The sequence below is a fragment of the Rhinoderma darwinii genome, chromosome 1 (assembly GCF_050947455.1).
Source record: "Rhinoderma darwinii isolate aRhiDar2 chromosome 1, aRhiDar2.hap1, whole genome shotgun sequence".
NCBI classification, from domain to species: Eukaryota; Metazoa; Chordata; class Amphibia; order Anura; family Rhinodermatidae; genus Rhinoderma; species Rhinoderma darwinii.
Genome location: NC_134687.1, coordinates 415,670,885 through 415,689,966, shown reverse-complemented (window position 1 = coordinate 415,689,966; position 19,082 = coordinate 415,670,885). Strand labels below are relative to the sequence as shown.

At 42.4% G+C, this 19,082-nt stretch overlaps 1 protein-coding gene across 2 annotated transcripts in view; it reads right to left on the bottom strand.

Moving 5' to 3' along the window:
* The window catches only part of LOC142742893 (ubiquitin carboxyl-terminal hydrolase CYLD-like), a 40,626-nt gene extending 26,914 nt beyond the window's left edge, over positions 1-13,712 (bottom strand). For both annotated transcript variants that reach the window (XM_075853108.1, XM_075853118.1), the window contains exons 1-3: positions 13,644-13,712; positions 8,671-9,160; positions 8,306-8,594 (exon numbers count right to left, since the gene is read on the bottom strand). In XM_075853108.1, the coding sequence (XP_075709223.1) occupies positions 8,306-8,594; positions 8,671-9,123 (742 nt within the window). In that variant the 5' untranslated portion in view covers positions 9,124-9,160; positions 13,644-13,712. The remainder of the gene's footprint in view (positions 1-8,305; positions 8,595-8,670; positions 9,161-13,643) is intronic.
* Positions 13,713-19,082: the final 5,370 nt, after the last annotated feature.

The window sequence follows — 19,082 nt, the reverse complement described above, 5'->3', positions numbered from 1 at the left end:
TTCCGTGCGGCATGTGTGGTTTTCACGCACCCATTGACTTCAATGGGTGCGTGATGCGCGAACAGCGCACAAAGATAGGACGTCGTGAGTTTTTTTCAGCGGACTCACGCTGAGCAAAACCCACGGACTGTCTGCATGCCCCAATAGACTAATATAGGTGCGTATGACACGCGTGAAAGGCACGCGCGTCGCACGCACGTATATCACGCTCGTGTAAACGAGGCCTTCGTTTAATTTCCAGCCAGACCACCTGGTTCCTTAACTATTCAGTCCTGCTTTAACCCCTTAAAAACCAGGCCTATTTTGGCCTTAAAAAGGAAGGTGTCATGAATTTTTTTTTTTTTATAATATTGCTTTTAGTATGATATTAAAATACATTTTATTTATTTGTGTTCTTGTGTTCTACTTTTTACTTCTCTATGGGGGCTACCATTTCTTTTTCATCTCTGGATTTGTAGATTAACGACACATACAGAGATGGAATACGGCACATACATCCCCATAGAGAATTCGAACGGGAGCCGTTCCATTCTCTGCAGCGTACGCCGTCTGTGTGGGAATGGCGCATGCGCCGCTCCCACACAGACCAAAACTACGCTCATTAGCAAAGCGAAATTCGGCGCCATTTTCATGTGGACCGGAAGCCGCTGCCGGACAGTAAGATGACGACTTCCGGCCATATGTTCAAGGAAGCGAAGGTGCAAGGCATAGGAGCGGAGGCAGCAGAAGGAGCAGGTAATTTATGTTCGTGTTACAGTGCTAAGCAGACAGTATATCTAATTCTCCTACACTGTGCAGTCGCTCAGAAAATGGCGGCACACAGTGTAGGAGGTTTGAAGATTCAACCCTCCTCCTGGCACTAGCCAGAATAAGGGAGGGGGGATTGTGTGAGGACACTAGAGAGAGTGTGTCTACCCCAAATTTGCAGCATAAAGCAATGAGGTTGCTTTACCACATTGACCATGCTGCAATTTTGGGAACTGCTCCCTCTAATGACCAGCACATGGAAATGTTAAAAATTTGAATCTAATTTATAATATTTCCTGACTTGTGAAAAAATTAAAAAAATTAAAACAATGTGTAATCACTTAAATAATACACCGTGTTCCAAATTATTATGCACATTGGATTTAAGTGTCATAAACATTTAATTTGTTTTTCAATTAAACTCATGGATGGTATTGTGTCTTAGGGCTCTTTGGCTCATTGTAATCAATCTCAGACACCTGTGATAATTAGTTTGCCAGGTGTGCCCAATCAAAGGAAAACTACTTAACCCCTTCCCGACATCCGCCGTACATGTACGGCGCTGTCGGGAGGTGCTTCCCGCAAAGCGCAGTACAGTTACGTTGCAGTGATGGTGCGGGCTCAGAAGCAGAGCCGGCACCATCACCGCGGGGTGACAGCTGTATTATACAGCTGGCACCCTCCTGTAACTGCCAGGACCAGAGCTATTCTCCGATCCGGCTGATTAACCCCTCAGACGCTGCGCTCAATTTTCACCCGACCGGCAACCCAGTGATGCAATCGCTGGGTTGCTGTGGCAATCGGACGCCAGAAAATGGCGTCCGAGTCTGCGTTGTACGGGAGCCGATGAGGACCCGCCTGCGGCGCGTCCTCATAGGTTTGCTGTCAGTGAATAACTGACAGCGCTAATACACTGCACTACGTATGTAGTGCAGTGTATTAGAGTAGCGATCGGGGAATCAGGCCCTCATGTCCCCTAGTGGGACGAGTCAAAAAAGTAAAAAAAAGTTAATAAAAATGTGGTAAAACAATAAAAACACACACATTTAAAATAAAAATAAAGCTAAACTGACTTTTTTCCCATAGTAAGTCTTTTATTATGGGAAACACCGTAAAAATTAAAAAAAACTATAAATAATTGGTATCGCCGCGTCCGTAACGACCCAAACTACAAAACTATTATGTCATTTATCCCGCACGGTGAACGCGGTAAAAAAAAAAATGATAAAACAGCGCCAGAATCTTTGTTTTTAGGTCACATTTCCTTCCATAAAATGCTATAAAAAGTGATCAAAAAATCACATTTACTCCAAAATAGTACTAATAAAAACGACAATCCGTCCCGCAAAAAATAATCCCTGAAACCGCTTTGTGCACGCAAAAATAAAAAAGTTATGGGTCTTAGAATATGGCGACAGAAAACAAATGATTTTATAAAAAAAGTGATTTTATTGTGCAAAAGCCGAAATACATTTAAAAAAACTATATAAATTTGGTATCGCCGTAATCGTATCGACCCGCAGAATAAAGCCAACATGTAATTTAGGGCGCACTGTAGATGCCGAAAAAAAACCCAATAAAAAACTATTCCAGAATTGCTTGTTTTTGGTAATTTCCTTTACCAAAAAATGAAATAAAAAGTGATCAAAAAGTCGTATGTGTTCTAAAATGGTACCAATAAAATCTACAGCCCGTCTCGCAAAAAACAAGCCCACACACCGCTCAATCAACTGAAAAACAAAAAAGTTACGGCACTAGTAATGCGGTGATGAAAAAACATCTCAATGCGCAGGCCGGAGGGGCACATTCCTTCAGTTTCAGGGCCCTAGTATTTAGGAACTAGGAAAGGGAATGGACATAGCACATCCGCTGGAAGCGAGGGCGCCCGTATTATACCAGCGCAAAACTTTCCCAAACTACGAAGGAGAAAAAGTCCCCAAAAGGTGCAGAGCGTTACAGAAGGGGAGTGAGAAAGAAAACCGTTTATCAGTGTGACACCGGCCTGTGCATAACGGATCGCTTCACAGCGTAACACACATCTATGGATAATTGTATTATTTACCCCATTATTATACCCTCTTATTATGCCCTGATGTACTCCGCACAGATTACATATGCCACCACATTATAAACGGAAATACCAGCAAAACCCCAAACAGAACTATTACCAAGCAAAATCCATGCTCAAAATGGCGGTCTTTTCCTTCTTAGCCCTACAGTGTGCCCAAACAGCAATTTATGTCCACAAGTATGGCATTACCATACCCGGGAGAACCCGCTTAACAATTTATGGGGTAAGATTCTCTAGGGGCACAACATATTGTGCGGTGAATAGGCAGATTAGTGGAGAAATTGCAATTTTCACTTTGCACCATCCACTGCATATTCATTTCTGAAAAACACCTGTGGAGTCTAAATTCTCACTACACCCCTTGATAAATGCCTTTAGGGGTGTAGTTTCTAAAACTGGGTCACTTTTGTTTGGTACATCAGTGGTTTTGCAAATGCAACATGGCGTCCGCAAACCATTCCAGCAAAATCTACGCTCCAAAAGATAAATACCGCTCCTTTTCTTCTGAATGCTCCCAAATACGTAAACAGCTGATTATAACCACATATGGGGTGTTACCGTACTCGGAAGAAATTACTTTACAAATGTTGGGGGGCTTTTTCTTCTCTATTCCTTGTAAAAATGAAAAATGTTGATCTAAAACTACATCTTGTTGGGAAAAAAAAAATTAATTTTCATTTTCATGGCTTAATTCTAATTAATTCAGCAAAAAACCTTTGGGATCAAAATTTTCACTATACCCCTAGATGATTCCTCAGAGGGTGCAGTTTCCCAAATGGAGTCACTTTTGAGGTGTTTCCACTGTACTAGTACTACAGGGGCTCAGCAAATGTGACATGGCGCCCAGAAACCATTCCAAAATCCAAATGTTGCTAGTTCCATTCTGAGCCCTACCGTGTGTCCAAACAGATATTTGTGACCACATGTGGGGTATTGTTTTACCCGGGAGAAGTTGCTTTACAAATTTTATGGTGCTTTTTCTCCTTCAGTCCTTGTGGAAATGAAAAAAAATTAGCTAAACCTACATTTTATTTGAAAAAAATGTAGATTTTAATTTTCACAGCCTACTTCCAAAAATTTCTGCAAGAAACCTGTGGCGTCAAAATGCTAACTATACCCCTAGATAATTTCCTCAAGGGGTATAGTTTCCAAAATGGGGTCACTTGTTGGGGGTTTCTACTGTTTTGTCCCCTCGGGGGCTTTGCAAATGCGACATGGCCTCCGCAAACCATTCCTGCTAAATTTGAGCTCCAAGAGCCAAATGGCGCTCTTTCCATTCTAAGCCCTGCCGTGTGTCCAAACAACCGTTTATTACCACATGTGGGGTATTGTTTTACTCGGGAGAAATTGCTCTACAAATGTTGTGTTCTTTTGGAAATGAAAAAAAATTAGCTAAACCTACATTTTATTTGAAAAAATGTAGATTTTCATTTTCATGGCCTAGTTCCAAAATTTTTCGCAAAAAAACTGGCCGGTCAAAATGCTTGCTACACCCCTAAATAAATTCCTCGAGGGGTGTAGTTTCCCAAATGGGGTCACTTTTGGGGGGTTTCCACTGTTTTAGTTCCACAAGACCTGTTCAAAGCTGACATGGTGCCTAAAATATATTCTAATAAAAAGGAGGCCCAAAATCCACCAGGTGCTCCTTTGCTTCTGAGGCCGATGCTTCAGTCCAGTAGCACACTAAAGCCACATGTGGGTTATTTCCTAAAACTGCAGAACCTGGGCAATAAATACTGAGTTGCATTTCTTGGGTAAAACCTTCTGTGATATAAAAAAAATGGATTCAAAATGAATTTCTGGAAAAAAATAATGAACTTTGTAAATTTCACCTCTACTTTGCCTTAATTCCTGCGCAATGTCTAAAGGGTTAAGAAACTTTCTAAATGCTGTTTTGAATACTTTGAGGGGTGCAGTTTTTAAAATGGGGTGACTTATTGGCGGTTTCTAATATCTAAGGATAAATTTTGGTGTTTTTCACAATTAAATACTGAATGTATCGGGCAAATTTTGCCAGTAACATAAAGTCCAATGTGTCACGAGAAAACAATCTCAGAATCGCTTGGATAGGTAAAAGCATTCCGGAGTTATTACCACATAAAGTGAAACATGTCAGATTTGAAAAATGAGGCTCTGTCAGGAAGGTCAAAAGTGGCCAAAGAGGGAAGGGGTTAAAGAGGCTCTGTCACCAGATTATCAAATCCCTATCTCCTATTGCATGTGATCGGCGCTGCAATGTAGATAACAGTAACGTTTTTTTTGTTTTTTTTAAAACGATCATTTTATAACGATCAAGTTATGAGCAATTTTATATTTGTAAAGGATCTGCAAGACACAGCTTCTGTGTCGACGCCCATGGGTAATCAGTCTGCACCTGCTCCTAAGACTGAGAGAGTGACACGATCTTCTACCAGTCAGGCTGGGAGGCTGAGGAGTGGGAGAGCCTATCACAGCCTGGCCAGACGGAGCTAGCTCCCGCCCTCTGTCTATTTATACCTGCATTTCCTGCTCCTCCTTTGCCTGTGATTCTTTTCTGTTTCCTGGCTCTGCTGCTCCTGCTATGATTATTGACCTTGCTTCATTTTTTACCCTGGCTTTACTGACTACGCTCCTGCTCTGCGATTTGTACATGAAGACTAATTTTCAAACCGTGTTGTTTACTGATGAGTGCCGTGCAACCCTGGAGGGTCCAGATGGATGGAGTAGTGGATGGTTGATGAATGGCCACCATGTCCCAACAAGGCTGCGACGTCAGCAAGGAGGTGGCGGAGTCATGTTTTGGGCTGGAATCATGGGGAGAGAGCTGTTAGGCCCTTTTAGGGTCCCTGACGGTGTGAAAATGACCTCTGCAAAGTACGTAGAGTTTATGACTGACCACTTTCTTCCGTGGTACAAAAAGAAGAACCGTGCCTTCCATAGCAAAATTATCTTCATGCATGACAATGCACCATCTCATGCTGCAAAGAATACCTCTGTGTCATTGGCTGCTATGGGCATAAAAGGAGAGAAACTCATGGTGTGGCCCCCATGTTCCCCCTGACCTCAACCCTATTGAGAACCTTTGGAGCATCCTCAAGCAAAATATCTATGAGGGTGGGAGGCAGTTCACATCAAAACAGAAGCTCTGGGAGGCTATTCTGACATCCTGCAAAGATATTCAAGCAGAAACTGTCCAAATACTCACAAATTCAATGGATGCAAGAATTGTGAAGGTGATATCAAAGAAGGGGTCCTATGTTAACATGTAAGTTGGCCTGCTAAGTTTTTTTTTTATTGAAAGAGCTTTTGATTTCTGTAAATATGACCTCCTGATGCTGCAAATTCAACAAATTACCATTTTAGTTCTCTTTACAACCTTTAAAATGTTTTGATCTCTGTTGTGCATAATAATTTGAAACAGTGCATTTTGAGTTTTTTACTTCTAAAAAAAATAATCTATCATCATTAGGAGATTTGTTCAATAAAATTTGCATTATACTCCAACGGTTGATGGCTTGAAGATTATACTGACTGTCATTTGCATCGATTATTTAGGAAAATCAGCGAAAAATAACATTTGAATAATAATTTGGAACGCAGTGTAATTGTTTAACTAAAAAAAAAAAAAAAAAAAGCGACACATTCCCTTTAATGACCAAAAATGTTTTTTTGTTTTTAGCTTTTTCCTCCCCACCTTCCTAGAGTCATAACTTTTGTATTTTTAGGTCGACATAGCCATGTGAGGGCTTGCAGGACGTGCTGCATTTTTCAATTGCACAGTTTTTGGGTGTATGTATTCTATTGCTTAACTTGTATTTTATTTTTTTAGGGAAGGAATTGAAAAAAACAAAAAACAAACAGCATTGTTCGGGTTTCAAATTAACGCCACTCAATATGCGGCATAAATAGAATGTTAACTATATTCTATGGGTCAGTAAAATTACGGTGATACCAAATATGTATCGTTTTATGTTCTTCTAGTTTTGCACAATTAAAACTGCATCACTGCTGTTCAAGAGCCATAACTTTTTATGTTGTCCGTTGATGTAGCTATACGTGGGCTTGTTTTTTGAGGGACAAGATGTAGTTTTCACTGGTATCATTTTGGGGTACATGGGACTTATTGATTAACTTATTTTATTTTTTGGTGGGGAGGGAGAATTAAAAAAAATAAAATAAAAAGCATTTTCGCCAAAGTTTTTGTGTGGTTTTTTTTTTGCACGTCCTTGACCAGGCGGTTTAAATAATGTGTTAACTTTTTTTCTCCGGGTCATTATGATTGCAACGATACTATAGGTGTATGGTTTGTTGTTTGTTTTTTTTTTACACTAAATAAAACCACTTTTTATGGAAACAAGTGGTTTATTTTCATTTTTACTGTAATCTTTTTATTTTTTTAATAAACTTTAACTGTTCTAATTTTTTTAGTCCCCCTAGGGGACTTTACAATGCGATCTTCTGATACTCAGTATACCAAAGTATAATTGCCTGTCACTGCAAAACTGACAAGCAATCTATTAGGCCATGCCTCTGGCACAGTCTAATAGCCATATGGCCAGGGCAGGCCTGGGGGCATTTGGTGTCAAATCACTCGGTCGCTATTTACCGCGGCATTTAAGGAGTTAAACGTCAGGGATTGGAGGTTTATCCAATCCTAGCCATTGCAGCGGGAGACCAGCTGTCATTTGCAGCCGGGCTCCTGGGGTGATCGTGCGGGCACAGCTTCTGTGCCTGCACAATCACGTACATGCATGGCGGAATGCGCGAATGGGTGCCTTTCTATGCCGTGCATGTACGTGATTCTGTGCCAAGTAGTTAAATGGGTTTCCAATCTAAGGGTATGTTCACACAGCCTATTTTCGGCCGTTTTTCGGGCCGTAAACACCGGAAAAATCGGAAGCGTTTTACGCAGCGTTTTTTTTACACTTAAAAAAACGACCGCGAAAAAGAAGTGCAGGACACTCCTTGGGACGTCTTTGGAGCCGTTTTCCATAGACTATTGAAAAAAGCTCCAAAAACAGCAGTAAAAACGCAGCGAAAATCGCGTGTGGCACAAAAAACGTCTGAAAATCAGGAGCTGTTTTCTCTTGAAAACAGCTCCGTATTTTGAGACGTTTTTGACTCTGCGTGTGAACATACCCTTAGACATTTATGGAATATCAACAGGATTTGTCATAAATGTCTGAAACGTGAACGGTCTGCTGAACCGCTTTCTGCAAGCCAAGGCCGCCACGTACATGGGAGATCAAATTGAAAGATGGCCATATACAGGCTTGCTCGGCTGTTTCTGTACATCTGATAGACTTGAATGTAGCGACCTGCGCGCACATGGGTAGCCACTTCTACATTAAGTCTGCAATGCCGCCTGGTAAAACAAGGGTCAAAGGTTCTCCCTCACCATAAGTTGCTATTAATATCCCATAAATGCCTGAGATTAGAATACCTCTTTAAGGAGTAGCATGAAATTACATTAGTCTAAAAAGATTTTATGAGTAGGTCAATGGTTACCATTTTCTTGATCTTTTTCGCCAGTTCTCTGTGGACTCTCCTGTCTCACTCCACGTGGCATAAAGATCACGGTTTTAGGGCGTGGCTCTTGATAGTTTCTGGTTCTCAACGCTGACTCTTCATGTCCTCCAGAAGACTTGTCATCTAGGTTTCCTGAATTTCTTGTGTATTCAGCCCAATCTCTCTCCAACCTGCTTCCTGATACGAAAACCCCACAATTCTCATCACAATGAAAGAACCTCTGACCACGAAAGGATCCATCTGTGAAGCCTTTCCCTACTGCAGACCCCTGAAAAGCAAGATCGCTCAACATAAAAAATAAAGAATGCACTAATCTGTTATCATGTTATTGATTTATAGCTCACCATAAGCTGAACGCCAAAAAAGGTCTCTTGTTTGTGATTGACAGATCCTTTGTAACAAAGCACACCTCTCTCTTTGCGCCCACTGGATGACTTGACTTGGACCCGGACATAATCCCCAGGCTTTAAGTTCATCACTTCCCGCAGTCTTTTATAGTCCATATAAAAGGCATATCGCTCTTCTGCATCAGTGACTGCTAGTAATATTTTCCATACAGAGTATTTAATTTCATGTACAGACTCTTGGTCTACCCCAACCACCTTCTCCGTTTCATATACTCTAAGCCATAGAAGGGGTGAACGGTAGAGAGCATTATCTTTTCTGATGAGGTTTAAAGGCGGAGCTGCAGTCAATGTTAGAAGACTTCCTGTCTCCACTAGGTCATATTTGCCTTCTGGATTTTGGAAAAGTGATGAGAAGTCACAAATAGCTATATATAAATTTGGAGAGGACATTTCACTCCAGCTTCAGGAAACAAAAAAAAAAGGAAACCTGAAAGAGTAATGAAAAGTGAAGAAGATCTGGTTAGAAGGGATGTATGTCATTCGAGTAAGCATTCAGACGATGGCCATCTTATAAGTATGCATGGCTTTACATTAGCTGCGCATTCAGAACCCCTGCAGATCACTTGTGTATTTGAGCCCCGTAGGTCAATGGGGCACTGATACGGGCCCATACTGTACCTCCCTGTGCCACTGATTTTACACAAGGAGCTTTCTAACATAGCAAAATAACTTCTAGGGGCTAATACTATGCCTAACGGAGGTACCCTGTGGTGGCACACAGAGTGCAATACAGAACTATACTGGGAACCCATACTGCACTTGGGTCCTTGCACAAGGAACGGTCATGTGCATGATGCTTTAGGCTGAATGCAAACGTTGCGTATTACCTGCAGATTTGACGTGAATATTTTCATGCTGCAAAGCCGCAGCGTAATACAGTACCAGCAAAGTAAATGAGATGTCAAGAAATGTCATCTATACGGTGCAGATTTTTTTCTGCACATAAATTGACCTGCGGTGCGTAGTTTAAAATCTGCAGCATGTCAATTTAGCCTGCGTTTGCGAATTGTATCTGATTCGTTTTACAGAAAACCGCACCGAAATCCGCAGCATAAAATCGCACCTACTTCAGCATCAAAATGTAAATAACGCATCTAAAGGTAAAAAACGCATCAAGAGACGCACCATTAAGTGCAGTTTTAGCTGCAGAATTACACGCGTCTACCTGCGGTTTTGACGCAGATTTTCCGCATCAAATTACATAACGTGTGCATTTAGCTTTAAGGATGTTAACTAATTTAAGACAGCGATGGCATATTATCAGGGCATCAATATTAAGTTGGTAAGGCTCCTAAAGGCTAAATGCATACAATGTGTAATTTGATGCGGAAAATCCGCAGGTACACGCACGGAATTCCGTAGCTAAAAATCAAACCCAGTGATACGTCTTTTGATGAATTTTTTTAATTTTGATGCGTAAATAGGTGAAGTTTTAGGGCTTGTCCACACAACGGGATTGTTGCAGAAAATTTGTGCCAGGATTTCTGTTACGTGTGGACAAGCCCTGACCCCCATACATTTATATAAGTGGTTATGCTGGGCTTTGTTTATAGATCACATGGGCGCCCATTGACTGCTATAGACCGACAATACTGCCTCCGAAAAAAAGCTGAACGGAGATTCCAGAAGAGACACTGTCACTTGGATGTAGCAATCGGCGAGGGTCACAATGCTTAGACCCCCACTGATCAGATATTGATGACGTCTCCTAGCAATTAGTCATCAATGTAAGATGACCCCTTTAGGCCTCATGCACACAGCAGTGTTTTTTCTTCAGCGTGCAATCTGCATTTTTTGCGACTAGCACAGACTCATTCTTTTCTAGAAGGCCATGCACACATCAGTTTTTTCTGCGGGTCTGTTGTTCTGTAAATTACAGAACATGTCCTACCCCGGTCCATTTTTTTCAGACCCGTACAGCCCATTCAAGTCTATAGGTCCGCAAAAATAATAGACAGCAAACGAAAGCCATCTGTGTGCCGTCCGCAGGAAATGCAAGAGAATCCAATGACGTGATCTTCTTATGGGTGTTTCCAGGAAGGTGGGACAAGATAGTGACAATTTCCTCCTTCTGTTTTTTTTTTCTTGCAGACCACGCAACATGGAAACAATGCAGCCATAATAAATGGATATAGTGGAACGGTTGCGGAAGCCACGTATTACGTTACAGACCCAAATTTGGACACTACGACCTGTAATTTGTGGCCCGATAAATGGAAATGGTCTCGTGCATTAGGCCTAAGTGGTGCAGATTACTTAATTTTTATCATTCAGCATAGGTCATTCTATAAATAAATGATAGTGCCAGCCATGATTTTTAGTTAGGGAGTGTGTTATTTTGAAGAGGTCACAGAAACAACGGGGAGATTATTTAGCAATGTTTTTACCTAAATTTTCTGGCATAAATACATTGAAAAAATTGGTGTCCAGGTCGAACGGAAGACCCTGCGCCAATTTAACCGACACATACGAATGTCAAGCACCACGCATTTATCCAAATTGTCCAACACTTCTAATAAGCCCTTATTCACACGACAGGGTTTCCGTTCAAAAGACGTCTGTCACACGGCTGCAGTAGGAACAATAGACCCCTAATGGGGATATCCATACGACCGATTTTTTGACGGCCCGGGAAACCCGGCCGTCAAAAAAATGTGACATGCCCTATTTTCGGCCGTTCTCCCGGCCCCCATAGAAGTCTATGGGGCCGGGTAATACACGCCCATTACTTGAATGTGCTCCAAGTGACGGCCGTGTCTTCCGTCACTCGCTTTCTCGCCTTCTCCTCCTCACAGTGCGAAGTGCATGTGAGGAGGAGGAGGAGGGTATGTCTTTTGCTCCCTGTAGGAGTTTCGGCAATGCTGTGGCCGGGGATTGGGGATTCCACTCCAGCAGAAGTCCCTGACGTCACTGTGTCCTTATATGGACACAGTGACGTCAGGCACTTCTGAAGCGGAATCTCTGACCCGGTGGCCTGGTGTTTCCGCTCCAGGAGAAGTCCCTGACTTCATGGTCTTCATATATGGACATTGAAGTCAGGGACTTCTCCCGGAACGGTGGCGCTATCTACAGACAGGTGCAGGGGGTGCCATCTATGGGGGGGGTGCTGTGTAGAACTACCTGCAGGGGGCTGTGTGGCATTACCTACGGGGGGGGGGCTGTGTGGCATTACCTACGGGGGGGGGGGGGGGGGCTGTGTGGCATTACGAAAAGGGGACTGTGTGCCACTACCTACAGGGGGGGCTGTGTGCCACTACCTACAGGGGAGGCTGTGTGCCACCACCTACAGGGGGGGCTGTGTGCCACCACCTACAGGGGGGGGGGCTGTGTGCCACAACCTACAGGGGGGGGCGGCTGTGTGCCACCACCTACAGGGGGGGGCTGTGTGCCACCACCTACAGGGGGGGCTGTGTGCCACCACCTACAGGGGGGGCTGATGTGTGCCACTACCTACAGGGGGGGGGCTGATGTGTGCCACTACCTACAGGGTAGATAGTGGCACACATAATCCGATTTTAAAACGGACAGGGAAAAAAAACGGATGCTAAATGGGTCAAAATCGGCCGTTAAAAATGGCAACACGACCTGGAACGGATGCAAACCGGCCGCAAAAAAACACCCCAAAACGGCCGATTTTATCGGCCAACACTCGGACCCTGTCGTGTGAATAAGGCCTTAGCAGCCACACCAGGTCTGATGAAATAGGCATATTACATGCCATAAATTTGCCACTCCCAATCAAACCTCTTCACACAAGAAGCTAGAAGTATATATTCACACAATGCCATCAAATCGTATTTTTTCCCCATGAGTTTTGCAAAAATTCTGCCAAAAAAAAACACAGTTTGACTGCAGCACGTAAATTTATCCTCAGAGAAAATAAATTGAACAACAGTAGATTTGGCACCTGCCATAACACAACGTTCAGACGCAGAAGAGACCGCTATATGGGCGTTCTAAGCAGCGAAGCTCAAGCACTTGGATTTTGCTAAAACAGATCTTCACCTTCCGGACAATAGTTTTCATTTCCACATTGCGGTTATTCAGACAATAGGTTTCCATCTCTCAGTCCATCGGCTGGTGATAAACTCAATTAACCCATTTACAAAAAAAGTACACGACATTGGCGAGATGATATGCCGGCATGATGCCGTACTTGTACGTCACGGTGATCCTGCGGGCACAACATCTGTGCCCGCGTGAGCAGCAGTGTCAGCGTATCTGGGATGGACAGCCACACAAACGGCCTGGATCGAGGGAAAACGCCGGCACTTTAACCATTTACACACCAGGCCCAGTACTTTAGTAAAAGTAGCTTGCGAATGCAATGCTGGGACTGGCGACTTATATCAGCCTAGCAATGGTACCCAAGGCTGTCACGTGTAAGTGTCTGTTAGTGAATACCTTAGCTATGCCTCAACAGATGCCTATCCATTTTACAATATGGTGGAATTGCTTTTTTTTTTTTTATGCCTTCTGCGATTATCAAAAAATTCACATAAAATAAAAACCCTGAAACACCTGTAAATAAAATTAATACCTAAAAAATGTGCCACACGTCCCACAAAAAACTAGGCCTCAAATAAACGACCTAGTCATAAAAATAAAGAAGTTGGCAGACGGAATACGAGGAAGCAAAATGCAAAGGGTTCGAGTGGCTTGGTCCTTATAGTTTATTCGCTACATAACTTACCTGTCCTGCCCCAGGCAGAACACTGGCTTCTCCGCAAAGCTTTCCTCAGTGGTCAACAAACTGTCGCGTAACTACAACTCTCAGCATGACTAGCAAGCCAGAGACAAGACATGCTGGGAGTTGTAGTTCCACAACAGCAGGGCGCGCGACAGGTCGCAGAGCACTTCTACTTGCGATGCTGTAAAGGCAGAGCAGCAGCTGTTTACTGTGCACTTACCTTCATGTGACGTCCCTCACACACACTACCATCGGCGCTCACCTTCTATGGGGGATTATCGCTTATACACCACACACTTTTAGCCAAGGCTGGGAATTTACAAAGAGGAAGTGTGAGAGAATAGAGTGGGCAGCACAGACAGCCAATCAGTGACGAGAAGAAGTTATAGGAAACCAATGAAGGAGCAGAAAAGGCGGGATGGGAAAGTCCCAACAAGTGACAATCACAACGCCGAAACATGAACTACGAAGTGTATTATATAGCTGCGCTGTGTGGACTGTGGTGTGTATTATATAGCTGTTCTGTGTGGACTGTGGACTGTGGTGTGTGGTGTGTGGAGTGTATTATATAGCTGTTCTGTGTGGACTGTGGAGTGTATTATATAGCTGTTCTGTGTGGACTATGGAGTGTATTATATAGCTGTGCTGTGTGTATTATATAGCTGTGCTGTGTGGACTGTGGAGTGTATTATATAGCTGTTCTGTGTGGACTGTGGAGTGTATTATATAGCTGTGCTGTGTGGACTATGGAGTGTATTATATAGCTGTGCTGTGTGTATTATATAGCTGTGCTGTGTGGACTGTATTATATAGCTGTTCTGTGTGGACTGTGGAGTGTATTATATAGCTGTTCTGTGTGGACTGTGGTGTGTATTATATAGCTGTTCTGTGTGGACTGTGGTGTGTGGAGTGTATTATATAGCTGTTCTGTGTGGACTATGGAGTGTATTATATAGCTGTTCTGTGTGGACTATGGAGTGTATTATATAGCTGTGGTGTGTATTATATAGCTGTTCTGTGTGGACTGTGGAGTGTATTATATAGCTGTGCTGTGTGGACTATGGAGTGTATTATATAGCTGTGCTGTGTGTATTATATAGCTGTGCTGTGTGGACTGTGGAGTGTATTATATAGCTGTTCTGTGTGGACTATGGAGTGTATTATATAGCTGTGGTGTGTATTATATAGCTGTTCTGTGTGGACTGTGGTGTGTATTATATAGCTGTGCTGTGTGGACTATGGAGTGTATTATATAGATGTGCTGTGTGGACTGTGGTGTGTATTATATAGCTGTGCTGTGTGGACTGTGGAGTGTATTATATAGCTGTGCTGTGTGGACTGTGGTGTGTATTATATAGATGTTCTGTGTGGACTATGAAGTGTATTATATAGCTGTTCTGTGTGGACTATGGAGCGTATTATATAGCTGTTCTGTGTGGACTATGGAGTGTATTATATAGCTGTGCTGTGTGTATTATATAGCTGTGCTGTGTGGAGTGTATTATATAGCTGTTCTGTGTGGACTGTGGAGTGTATTATATAGCTGTGCTGTGTGGACTATGGAGTGTATTATATAGCTGTGCTGTGTGTATTATATAGCTGTGCTGTGTGGACTGTGGAGTGTATTATATAGCTGTTCTGTGTGGACTATGGAGTGTATTATATAGCTGTGGTGTGTATTATATAGCTGTTCTGTGTGGACTGTGGTGTGTATTATATAGCTGTGCTGTGTGGACTATGGAGTGTATTATATAGATGTGCTGTGTGGACTGTGGTGTGTATTATATAGCTGTGCTGTGTGGACTGTGGAGTGTATTATATAGCTGCGCTGTGTGGACTGTGGTGTGTATTATATAGATGTTCTGTGTGGACTATGAAGTGTATTATATAGCTGTTCTGTGTGGACTATGGAGCGTATTATATAGCTGTTCTGTGTGGACTATGGAGTGTATTATATAGCTGTGCTGTGTGTATTATATAGCTGTGCTGTGTGGAGTGTATTATATAGCTGTTCTGTGTGGACTGTGGAGTGTATTATATAGCTGTTCTGTGTGGACTGTGGAGTGTATTATATAGCTGTTCTGTGTGGACTGTGGTGTGTATTATATAGCTGTTCTGTGTGGACTGTGGTGTGTATTATATAGCTGCGCTGTGTGGACTGTGGAGTGTATTATATAGCTGCGCTGTGTGGACTGTGGTGTGTATTATATAGATGTTCTGTGTGGACTGTGGTGTGTATTATATAGCTGTGCTGTGTGTATTATATAGCTGTGCTGTGTGGACTGTGGTGTGTATTATATAGCTGTTCTGTGTGGACTATGGAGTGTATTATATAGCTGTGCTGTGTGTATTATATAGCTGTGGTGTGTATTATATAGCTGTTCTGTGTGGACTATGGAGTGTATTATATAGCTGTGCTGTGTGTATTATATAGCTGTGCTGTGTGGACTGGTGTGTATTATATAGCTGTTCTGTGTGGACTATGGAGTGTATTATATAGCTGTGCTGTGTGTATTATATAGCTGTGCTGTGTGGACTGTGGAGTGTATTATATAGCTGCGCTGTGTGGACTGTGGTGTGTATTATATAGATGTTCTGTGTGGACTGTGGTGTGTATTATATAGCTGTGCTGTGTGTATTATATAGCTGTGCTGTGTGGACTGTGGTGTGTATTATATAGCTGCGCTGTGTGGACTGTGGTGTGTATTATATAGCTGTTCTGTGTGGATTATGGAGTGTATTATATAGCTGTTCTGTGTGGACTGTGGAGTGTATTATATAGCTGTTCTGTGTGGACTATGGAGTGTATTATATAGCTGTTCTGTGTGGACTGTGGAGTGTATTATATAGCTGTTCTGTGTGGACTATGGAGTGTATTATATAGCTGTGCTGTGTGTATTATATAGCTGCGCTGTGTGGACTGTGGTGTGTATTATATAGATGTTCTGTGTGGACTGTGGTGTGTATTATATAGCTGTGCTGTGTGTATTATATAGCTGTGCTGTGTGGACTGTGGTGTGTATTATATAGCTGCGCTGTGTGGACTGTGGTGTGTATTATATAGCTGTTCTGTGTGGACTGTGGTGTGTGGAGTGTGGAGTGTATTATATAGCTGTTCTGTGTGGACTATGGAGTGTATTATATAGCTGTGCTGTGTGTATTATATAGCTGTGCTGTGTGGACTGTGGAGTGTATTATATAGCTGTTCTGTGTGGACTGTGGAGTGTATTATATAGCTGTTCTGTGTGGACTGTGGTGTGTATTATATAGCTGCGCTGTGGACTGTGGTGTGTATTATATAGCTGTTCTGTGTGGACTGTGGTGTGTGGAGTGTATTATATAGCTGTTCTGTGTGGACTATGGAGTGTATTATATAGCTGTGGTGTGTATTATATAGCTGTGCTGTGTGGACTGTGGAGTGTATTATATAGCTGTTCTGTGTGGACTGTGGAGTGTATTATATAGCTGTTCTGTGTGGACTGTGGAGTGTATTATATAGCTGTGCTGTGTGGACTATGGAGTGTATTATATAGCTGTGCTGTGTGTATTATATAGCTGTGCTGTGTGGACTGTGGAGTGTATTATATAGCTGTTCTGTGTGGACTGTGGAGTGTATTATATAGCTGTTCTGTGTGGACTGTGGTGTGTATTATATAGCTGTTCTGTGTGGACTGTGGTGTGTATTATATAGCTGTGCTGTGTGGACTGTGGTGTGTATTATATAGCTGTGCTGTGTGGACTGTGGTGTGTATTATATAGCTGTGCTGTGTGGACTGTGGTGTGTATTATATAGCAGTTCTGTGTGGACTATGGAGCGTATTATATAGCTGTGCTGTGTGTATTATATAGCTGTGCTGTGTGGAGTGTATTATATAGCTGTTCTGTGTGGACTGTGGAGTGTATTATATAGCTGTTCTGTGTGGAGTGTATTATATAGCTGTGCTGTGTGGACTGTGGAGTGTATTATATAGCTGCGCTGTGTGGACTGTGGTGTGTATTATATAGATGTTCTGTGTGGACTGTGGTGTGTATTATATAGCTGTGCTGTGTGTATTATATAGCTGTGCTGTGTGGACTGTGGTGTGTATTATATAGCTGTTCTGTGTGGACTATGGAGTGTATTATATAGCTGTGCTGTGTGTATTATATAGCTGTGGTGTGTATTATATAGCTGTTCTGTGTGGACTATGGAGTGTATTATATAGCTGTGCTGTGTGTATTATATAGCTGTGCTGTGTGGACTGGTGTGTATTATATAGCTGTTCTGTGTGGACTATGGAGTGTATTATATAGCTGTGCTGTGTGTATTATATAGCTGTGCTGTGTGGACTGTGGAGTGTATTATATAGCTGCGCTGTGTGGACTGTGGTGTGTATTATATAGCTGCGCTGTGTGGACTGTGGTGTGTATTATATAGATGTTCTGTGTGGACTGTGGTGTGTATTATATAGCTGTGCTGTGTGTATTATATAGCTGTGCTGTGTGGACTGTGGTGTGTATTATATAGCTGTTCTGTGTGGACTATGGAGTGTATTATATAGCTGTGCTGTGTGTATTATATAGCTGTGCTGTGTGGACTGGTGTATTATATAGCTGTTCTGTGTGGACTATGGAGTGTATTATATAGCTGTGCTGTGTGTATTATATAGCTGTGCTGTGTGGACTGTGGAGTTTATTATATAGCTGTGCTGTGTGGACTGTGGTGTGTATTATATAGCTGTTCTGTGTGGACTATGGAGTGTATTATATAGCTGTGCTGTGTGTATTATATAGCTGTGCTGTGTGGACTGGTGTATTATATAGCTGTTCTGTGTGGACTATGGAGTGTATTATATAGCTGTGCTGTGTGTATTATATAGCTGTGCTGTGTGGACTATGGAGTGTATTATATAGCTGTGCTGTGTGGACTATGGAGTGTATTATATAGCTGCGCTGTGTGGACTGTGGTGTGTATTATATAGATGTTCTGTGTGGACTGTGGAGTGTATTATATAGATGTTCTGTGTGGAGTGTATTATATAGATGTGCTGTGTGGGCTGTGGAGTGTATTATATAGCTGTGCTGTGCGGACTATGGAGTGTATTATATAGCTGCGCTGTGTGGACTGTGGAGTGTATTATATAGCTGTGCTGTGTGGACTGTGGTGTGTATTATATAGCTGTTCTGTGTGGACTATGGAGTGTATTATATAGCTGTGCTGTGTGTATTATATAGCTGCGCTGTGTGGACTGTGGTGTGTATTATATAGCTGTGCTGTGTGGACTATGGAGTGTATTATATAGCTGTGCTGTGTGGACTGTGGTGTGTATTATATAGCTGTTCTGTGTGGACTGTGGAGTGTATTATATAGCTGTGCTGTGTGGACTATGGAGTGTATTATATAGCTGTTCTGTGTGGAGTGTATTATATAGATGTGCTGTGTGGACTATGGAGTGTATTATATAGCTGTGCTGTGTGGAGTGTATTATATAGCTGTGCTGTGTGGACTATGGAGTGTATTATATAGCTGTTCTGTGTGGACTGTGGTGTGTATTATATAGCTGTGCTGTGTGGACTATGGAGTGTATTATATAGCTGTGCTGTGTGGACTATGGAGTGTATTATATAGCTGTGCTGTGTGGACTGTGGTGTGTATTATATAGCTGTTCTGTGTGGACTG